We start from the raw sequence: 9,156 nt of genomic DNA on the forward strand, positions 1-9,156 counted from the left end.
AAAAAGGGAAGTAGTAGTCTGGGAAAACAGGTTAGATAAGTCCATGGAAACACAAGAGACAAAACAAAATCCTTGTGCTTGGGGAAAAGAAAGCCTTGTTTTACAGTTCCTTCATAATCACGGGTAGGAGAGAATTTTACTTTGCTCTTCAGTTGCCAAGCCTGGCTTTTAATATAAGTACTGATAAGCACTTTAATAGTTACTATATAGCTTTGTATCTTTAGCACTATGGTTTGATTTTTTAAAAAGAATATCCTATGAGAAGCTGTGCTGGTTGAATGAAAAGGTTGGCAGAGCAGGGATTTCAGCCAAACTTTGTCTGTACTAGGGTCCTCAAAAGAGAAGTATGGGCATGGGAGCCCTAAACGGCACCCGTGACCAGTCATGTGATTCCAGATAGGATGGACTACTGGTACGCTGTTCTAATGTATTGGCCACATTTCCATTTTAAAATTCCATCAGCCTTGGAAATGAGATGTCATAGTCTTTTATTTATTTGTTTATTATTTTGTTATGTTCGTCGCCAGAGATCTCATAGTCTTTGAGCGACGCACTGCGGCATTTTGTCGGACTCAGCTGTGCCACAGTCCCGAGAGAAACAGAAGGAAGTGGCTCCTCTCTCGACACACACAAGAGAGGGTTCTCTTTCAAAGAAATGAGGAAGTGAAAGAATTTGGGGCCATTCGTTGGTGCTGGGAAGGACCTGGGAGAGCTAGGTCAGCCTCCTTGTTTTCCACACACAGTGGAGGTCTTTTTACCTAGGTCTTTACGAATGTGCCACAGCCGTGCTAAAACCTTTGACTCCCAGTCCGCTGTTCTTTCTCCTATACCACTGAAGGGCAGTGGGATTAGTTCCTTATCTTTAGGGAGGAAAGCAGAATGGCATCCTGCTGTGGCCAACCTGTTGGTACTCATGATATATTTCTTTTAAACCAGTGTAAGCCCAGACCTTTATTTTCTGGCCTCCAACTAAAATGGAAAACATGTTTGCTGACTCTTTGGCTTTTAAAAAAATGTCAGTTAACTGCAGTTCACTCTTGAACAACATGGGGGTTAGGGGCACTGACCCCCTGTGCAGTTAAAAATCTGCCTGTAACTTTTAACTCCCCAAACACTTAACTACTAATAGCCTACTGTTGACTGGAAGCCTTACTGGTAACATGAATAGTTGATTAACACATATTTTGTATATGTATTATATACTGTGTTCTTACAATAAAGGAAAGGAAAGAAACCGTTATAAAGAAAATAATAAGGAAAAGAAAATACATTTATAGTCCTGTACTGTATTTATTTAAAAACTGCTTCTAGGTGGACCCGTGTAGTTCAACCCATGTTGTTCAAGGGCGACTGTGTATTCACTGGGAAGGTGCAAGTGTTAGATGCTGCTAAGCGTCTTCTACTAAGACTTTGAGCCAAAAAGAAGTTTAATGGTTAATTATTTGAAAGGAATAACAGATTAAAGAGAATGATTAAAGAGAGAGGTTTGCCCAGAATTTCACTTTTGTTGCTCAGAGCGATTATTGTAAAGGGAATTTATCTTAGCCACAGAAAGGTCGTCCGTGTCCTAGCTAAGAATGTGGGCTCTGGAATAAGCTACTTTGGTCCAGTCCTCAGCCTTTCTGCTTCCTAACTATGTGGTCTTGGGCATGTTGCTATCACTATGTGCCTGTTCATCTAAAATTCACATACTACACATACCTCTCGTGAGTGTATTGAGGACAAAATGAGGTTACGCTTTTTATTACATTTTTAGAATGAATCTAAATTGAGAGACTGTTGTACTTACCATTTCTGGTTATTCCTCTAAGGTCTTGGACCTTTTGCTAAAAGATCCCAGTCTTGTGCCGTTAGAGACCCAGGCATGAATGAAGAGCTAGTGTGTGGTGGTAACACAGAACACTTCTTCCTGGATTGTTAATTTTGCTGGAGTATTTTCGGGAAACTTTATTTTTACATCAAAGAAAACAAGTGTAGTAATGAGCGGAATGAGAAATGCATATGAATTTTTAAAATAAACTCAGCACGGTCCACGAAGTTTCATGAAGCTTTGAATGAGGGGAGTCAGCTTCAGCTGCTCCTAACAATCCAGGGGAAGGAGTGTCCTATTGTTAGGGATGCTTCCATGGAGAAGTTGGGGAGAAGTTCAGGCAGTGCGAGTTTGGAATTTTCTTCCTACCAGTAGGTCAAAGTGTTAACGGTGCTGCAGATCCACAGAGAAATGAGGAGTCACACTGTCAGACGGATGATGAATATGTGAATGTGTATCTTCTTCTTTTTTTTTCTTTAATTTTTTTTTAAAGATTTTATTTATTTATTCATGAGAGACAGAGAGAGAGAAAGAAGCAGAGGGAGAAGCAGGCTCCCAAGGAGCAGGGAACCCGATGCGGGACTCGATCCCAGGACCCTGGGATCACGACCTGAGCCGAAGGCAGACGCTTAACCATCTGAGCCACCCAGGCGCCCGTGAATATGTATCTTCTGCTTGTCTACCCTGCTTTTGGTAATAAGAGGGATGCTTGGCTGAGCTCCTGATCAGTTTCTGAGACATGACAGTGTTGCATTTTGGTTTGGGTGACTTTGACAGTGTGGTGAGGTGGAAGGGAGGGTATGGTGGCTGACGCATCTGTGTTTCCCCCGCAGGCCCGCCTGAACTGTAAGCACTGTGGGAAGCCTGTGATAGACGTGCGGATCGGGATGCAGTACTTCTCCGAGTACAGCAATGTCCAGCAGTGTCCGCACTGTGGGAACCTGGACTACCATTTCGTGAAGCCATTTTCCTCCTTCAAAGTTCTTGAAGCTTATTGATGAAAGCTTTGCTTTAGTAATAGCTGTTTTATTGACTTTATTTCTTTATTACATATCTTTTATAGGGAAACATTCTGTGACATGACTTTCTTTTCTAATTTAAAGGAGAGTTCCTTTGTGTATGTGTGCCACTAAAATGGGGTTGGCCCCTTGCCCTCACTTGACTCCTGAGTGTTAGTCTGTGGTCCTGACCAGAGCCCAAATGGATAATCCTGTGAGTCTGGGGTAGCGGTTCACTATCACTAAGAGTCTCTCATGCAGCTTTTAAGGTGGTGGGAGGATAGGGTGAATTTAGTAAAGGGATTATGTGGTTATCAACTAAAAGCATGGTGGGAGTTGGAAGGAACCTCTTATTAAAATGTTACCTGTCTGAAAACCCACTTTCAGATCTGCTCAGGCCTTGGGAAAAACATGGGGCATGTGAATGTCAGTCTGTGCCTGGAGGGCTGAGAGTGTATTAGTCCATCTTGGTTCATTGTTGTGCAGTGCACATTGACCTGCAGATTATTTGAAAGTGGACATGAGTGCTGTTTCTTACACCTCTGTGATTTAGCAGGCAGTTTTCCTACTGAAAATTATATCCAAATTATAAGACCTATGAAAACTTGTGGTGTTGCAGATATTTTTAGGTAAACTGACCTGTAACAGAGAGAATATACTAAATGAATTTGGAAGTGATGCGCACGGACTCAAGGGGGGCAAGATCAGGCAGAACCCTATCATTGGAATTGTGTCTTTGAAGTTGGTCAGATGAGCTCTTAAGGAGAATCCATGAATGACATGATTTGGGTGGTACTGATTTATGTAGGTTGCACTGTCCAAGTGCCATTTGATGTCAGATCCTTCTCACAGGTAAATCTCACAGGCATATACCCGAACTGGTGAAATTCAGAACCATCATCACCTGCTTTATCTTCCACAAAACTGTCATGGCCACATTTGACCCATTTAATGATGAGTTTCCCAGATCATAGGTTTGACCCTAAGAAGGAAAGGAAAAAAATTGCTTTGTGAGGATATGAGGAAGAGAACAATAATACTTCTTTTTAAAGTGTGTTTCATTTCTCAAAACCATGGATTGTAATGTATAACAGTATGTTTGAAAATAGATCATTCTGAAGCTTTCTGTGATACTTCACCATTAGCGAAAAAAGATGATAATTTGTATAACTTGATTAGTCAGAGCATTGGGCTTTCCCCATACCATCATAGAATTGGAATTAGAATATGATTTCTCAAAAATGGATTTGGTAATTTTAAGTATTATATACATATATGCTAAAAGAATGCTGAAAATACAATCTGTTTTATGAGTAGCCAAATTTGGGGTTATGTGAACAGTTTGTATTACTCATTTGGTTTATACCATTTTTTTCCCCCTCAGAAAGCTGTTTTTCCTCTCAGAAGTGTTTCGCTGTTACTGCAAGCAAGTTTCAGTTCTACTGTATGAGATATTTGATAATTTGTGTGAAACAACAGAGCATTGAAGAACCAATATATCAACTAATATTCTTATCTTTCAGTTTGGATGATTGTAATTCGGTTTACTGCATCTAGTTTGGTGTTTGATGGTCTGAAAAATATTTCACAGTGGGGGGAAGTGCTCGGTGCCTCTACGAAGCCGCAGATCGATCTCTCTCTGACAGTATTTGATGCAACCTTGCATTTGATGCAAGGTCTATAGGACATAGCCCTTGCAAATTTGTCTTTAAGACACAAAGCTGTAATTGTGAATTAACTGGTTCCCCACTGATTCTCTCATGTACCCAAGTGTAAAAATCCGTCAGTTTCTCGAATCTTGAGAGTAACATTTGAATTTTAGTTCTGAATTTCAAGCAGGTAGTAAAATATTTGTAATGCTGTTTTTTAATGCACCTAAAATTTTATAGAGAAACCTGCTTATTATTGTTCTGGATCTTAAAGTTTACGTATAGATCACATTCACAAGCCCCTTGGTCTAAAACTGCTATGAATGTGGTGTCTGATGCATTCAGTATTTTCTCCTTCTATTGGTTTCTACTCTCTGAAAAATAAGTAGGAGGAGTTTTCCCTGTAATTGGGTAAAATTTGCTTTTGGCCGTTATTTGGACCACAAAGTTAGGATTTGGTGGATGCCACAGTTCTGAAAAAGGAGAGGCAGAGGTATCATCTGAGAGTTTCGTTTACCTGTAAGGCATCACAGTCTCATCTAAAGTAGAAAATCTGGCTTATTTGAGAATAAAATATAGTGAGTATGCCACAGTGTGGATAATAAATCTTATTTTGGAAATCTGCTAACCTTAGTATTTTCACCAGACTTTCTCAAAGTACTTTGCTCTGAATACCTTGGTAGAAATTGGAGTATGTCAAAAAAGATGACTATTTTTGTTATGGTTTGGTTATTAAAGGATATTAGTCACCCAGGAGATCCATTTTCTGTTTTCTGATAAATAGTGTTCAATAAAATGAACCACTACATAAGTGACTAATAATTTCAAAGTGATTTTTCATCTTTTTTTTTTTTTATCATTTATTTTTAAGAGTTCTGTACCTGGAACAAATAAAATTTTACCTGCTTCAATTCAGTGAGAAACCATTTCTGATGGCTTTATCGTTTCCTCTTCAGGCTGGCTCAGTTCTCCACTTCTTCTGGCTGTATCTGAAGCGAGTGATAATACCGAGTTTATCAACTGCTTGATTGAAAGATAGACATTGGCCATGAAATTGGGCAGTGGGGTGAATTATTCCATTCTTAGTAAGACAGAGCTCTCCCCGGTCTTTAATTTCCAGGTTTTGCAAAAGAAGTTTATTTTCAGAGTAAAAAGTATTTTCATATCTTTTGTGGCGGGGGGGAATGAACTCATCAGGAAAGAATATTATTAGGTGTTTACTAAAACTAACAGGCTGATGCATAACTTAGTAGACCATGAAAACTAATTTGCTGAAATTTTCTGTTTTGTCCTGTAAGACCAATGCCTCCTGTACAGTCGGTTCTCCTTTCCCCGGGTTAGGACCTCCACATGGCTTCTCCTCTTTGGTCTCCTGGTTGCAGCTCTTGAGCAATTTTAGTTGGACGTTTGGGGAGGACTTGAGGAGAAAGCGCTCCTGTTCAGTGTTTTGGTTCCTTTAATAGGCTGCCACCTAACCCAGCTCATCTCTGTGTCCTGTTGACTTTGTTATTTTTCCAGGTGATTGAAAGAAAACAATTAACGGACGGGCATCGTTAAAGCCAGCTCAAAAATATATTCTTGTCCTAAAGATTTCTTGTCAAAATGTCTTGGATTGCACTTTTGTTATGGGAAGATGGTGTAAATAGTTAAAAGAATGTTGATAAAACGGAAACATTTGGTTATGGACTTGTGTGTGGTGTTTGAAGGTTTCTGTTTGTGAAATGTATGTATTAAAAATAATAAAATCTCAGAAGCTAACATTGTACCCTCTCTTCAGTGTGTCACTTTATTTTTTGTTTGGGGCTTCAGGGTTTTGGAGCTTGGGCCTGTTTGATCAGAAAAGATAGTAGGGAAGCCTTTCTGGGGTTTGACCACGGTGCGTTCACAGTCACGAGCACCGTGGACTTCTTATGCTGTTTGATGGTGGTGGGTCGCATGCAGCCTCACTTTGCGATAAAATAAGCCTTCTATATAACAGAGTTGCTTCCATGTGGATAGTCCAAAATTAATTGTTCTGGTTAGAGGGAATTCTACTGAATGGGTATACAGTCCTACTCTACAGATTTTTCTTGGGTTCCCAGGCCTATAACAATTTTCATAATGAGAAGCCTTGATCACATGCTTCTTCATTGTAAGACAGTGAAAACTGAGTTGTGATTAAACCTCTTGCGACTTTCTGCACTGTGGTCAGATATGTTTTACATTTTAAATCTCGTTGTCCCTTTCATTTCAACTGTCACTCTCAGCTAGTGGATTGAATCCACAAAAACATTGGAACACAGGATAAGAGGTGGAAATGGGGCTGAGGTACATGTCTCCAGTCTGCCAGTGGATTCAAAGGCCTGTCCTCCTGCTTCTTTGCTACAGATATCTTCAGGCATAACTTTTATTTAAAGGCCTAAGGACTTGGGATAGTGTGGTTTCTGCTAGTGTAATTTATTCAACAAAATTCCTTTGCAATTGTAAGAAAAATACAGTTATTACCATGGCAGAGCAGAAAGAAGAAACGAAGTGAAGCAGTAATTGATAGGAATTAAGTTTAATGGGAGAAGAATCTTGTTTGTAGTGGTTTCCATTTCTTTAAATCTGGCTTATATTGTTTTCGCTTAAATTTAGCAGCAATTAGATTATGCAGGCTGTTTCTTGAGTGAAGAGGTAAGTTTTGGAAGAAAAAAAGCTTGCCTCGAGCTTGTGTTCTTTTCGTGTTTTGTTAGCTGGCCATAGTTGGGATAAACCTTATTTAATGAATATGAAATACCTTTGAAGATAGTTACTATTTTAAATAATTTTTTTAAGGACTATTTTGTCCTCTAATGGCGGCCTCTTGCACTGTGGTAATGACTTCATGCAAGCTCCTTCTAGTATTCCTTTGCCTCGGGGATGGCAAAATAAAAATGAACAAAGAACTTTGATGGAGTTCAGTAGAACGACACTGTTTACATTTGTTGGTGGTCAGCAAATGGGATCGGCCGCCATTACATCATTTCCTGGTGAGGGATAGATACTATGCCAAGTGGTTCTGAAAATTTAGATCATATCTTAAAATCAGGTTTAGAACTAGTTACATTTCTCATAAATCTAAAAGTAAGAACTCTTAGCCATAAAAGTCTAGAATTTAGAGATGCCAGAATTTAGAGCAAGGGCTATGTTTTCAGTTGTATTCACAGTAGTATATGTTTGTTAAATTCCTTTATGTTGTACTTACTGTAGAGCGAAACAGAGGCCTAGAGAACTTAAATCTGTATAATAAATTCACATAGTGGCTGAGAGTATTAAGTCTAGGTTTCTTCTCCTAGTCCTCCAAATAAGCTCAGTGGATGGGTGCTTTGTTTTCAGGTGAGAGAGAACTTTGGGTTTGTTTTCACACTAGATTTAAAAGGTTTGGTAGTCCTCATTTCAGCTGCACAGGTGCTAAAATGGCAGTAATTCTGAGAAGCTTCACTGAGTCCTCGTGTAAGGGTGATAAGTACATTTGAAATGAATAAATAAATAAAATCTTTAAAAAAGGGGCGTCTGGGTGGCTCAGTCGTTAGGCGTCTGCCTTCGGCTCAGGTCGTGATCCCAGGGTCCTGGGATCGAGTCCCGCATCGGGCTCCCTGCTCCGCGGGAAGCCTGCTTCTCCCTCTCCCACTCCCCCTGCTTGTGTTCCCTCTCTCGCTGTCTCTCTCTCTGTCAAATAAATAAATAAAATCTTTAAAAAAAAAAAATCTTAAAAAAAAAAGGGTGATAAGTACATTTGAAAGCATCCCGTTTTCAGAATAAAAAAACCAAATAGGAACACTTTTATAAAAGGGAAAAATAATACTCGAAATCAGTAATTGTGTCTTTTGCCTCATTTTTCATGCATTAATTTATTGACATCTGTTCCCTTTCATTCGAGCACTGCTTGAGGGTATAAGGTGACATTTTAACAGTCTGTACTAAGAATCCGTCATTTTACTCACTTTGGGATCTGACTGAGTGGTTTCGATTCAAACATGTCTAGCTGTCAGATTTGATAGCCTTGGTTTCTGCAATTTGGGCAGGGTTTTCCTTTTTAACTAACTTTTCACACAGTTTCTCTTGGTGTGTTGCAATTTTGGTTTCTCACTATTTTGTCTGAAGCTCTGGTATCTCAGACTTTTTTTTTCTTTTTAAGATTTTATTTATTTGGCAGCACAAGCAGGGGAGCGGCAGGCAGAGAGGGAGAAGCAGGCTCCCCGCTGAGCAGGGAGCCCGATGTGGGGCTCGATCCCAGGACCCTGAGATCATCACTCGAGCCGAATGCAGATGCTTAACCCACTGAGACACCCAGGTGCCCCTCAGACTTTTTTGAGTTGCTAAACCTGAGCACTGTTTATTTGTATTCCACACAGCCTGGGGGCGGGGGGCGCGGGGGGGAATGTTGGTTACATGTTTCTTTTAGAGACTTAAGATTTTTCATGGTTAGGAGCTATCTCTTGAGCTTATAATTAGCAATACTCCAAGTTATTACAAAACCATGAGCTGGCAATCAGTGCCTTATACTTGTTTTCATCACGTTAACAAATCACACATTTTTTCTGAAGCTCTGTTGACATAGCATGTGGTTGATGAGAAAGTAAAGCTAAGGTGAAGCCCCTAGGCTAGAGTTTGTCTAAGGCTCCAGACCCCCATGGCTCTAAAAAGAGGGTGGTTTGGGCAGGGAGCAAAATGGTGGAAGTCCTATTGTGGCTATTGT

At 39.9% G+C, this 9,156-nt stretch overlaps 1 protein-coding gene across 7 annotated transcripts in view; it reads left to right on the top strand.

The window, feature by feature from the left end:
• HECA (hdc homolog, cell cycle regulator) overlaps positions 1-6,227 on the top strand; it is a 48,385-nt gene extending 42,158 nt beyond the window's left edge. The window contains exons 4-6 of one of the 7 annotated variants that reach the window (XR_010413794.1): positions 2,644-2,824; positions 2,914-3,022; positions 4,193-6,227. Coding sequence is in view for 5 of the 7 variants with exons in the window: in XM_064598166.1 (XP_064454236.1) it covers positions 2,328-2,503; positions 2,644-2,653 (186 nt within the window). In the remaining 2 variants the exon portion in view is untranslated. Of the gene's footprint in view, positions 1-2,303; positions 2,504-2,643; positions 2,868-2,913 lie in introns of those variants that run through there. The other 6 variants (XR_010413795.1, XM_064598166.1, XM_054505566.2 and 3 more) reach the window with 6 other exon arrangements.
• Positions 6,228-9,156: the final 2,929 nt, after the last annotated feature.

Source organism: Mirounga angustirostris, unplaced genomic scaffold (genome assembly GCF_029215605.1).
Source record: "Mirounga angustirostris isolate CCGP_5_RB_7025 unplaced genomic scaffold, mMirAng1.0.hap1 SCAF_8, whole genome shotgun sequence".
Taxonomy (NCBI): Eukaryota; Metazoa; Chordata; class Mammalia; order Carnivora; family Phocidae; genus Mirounga; species Mirounga angustirostris.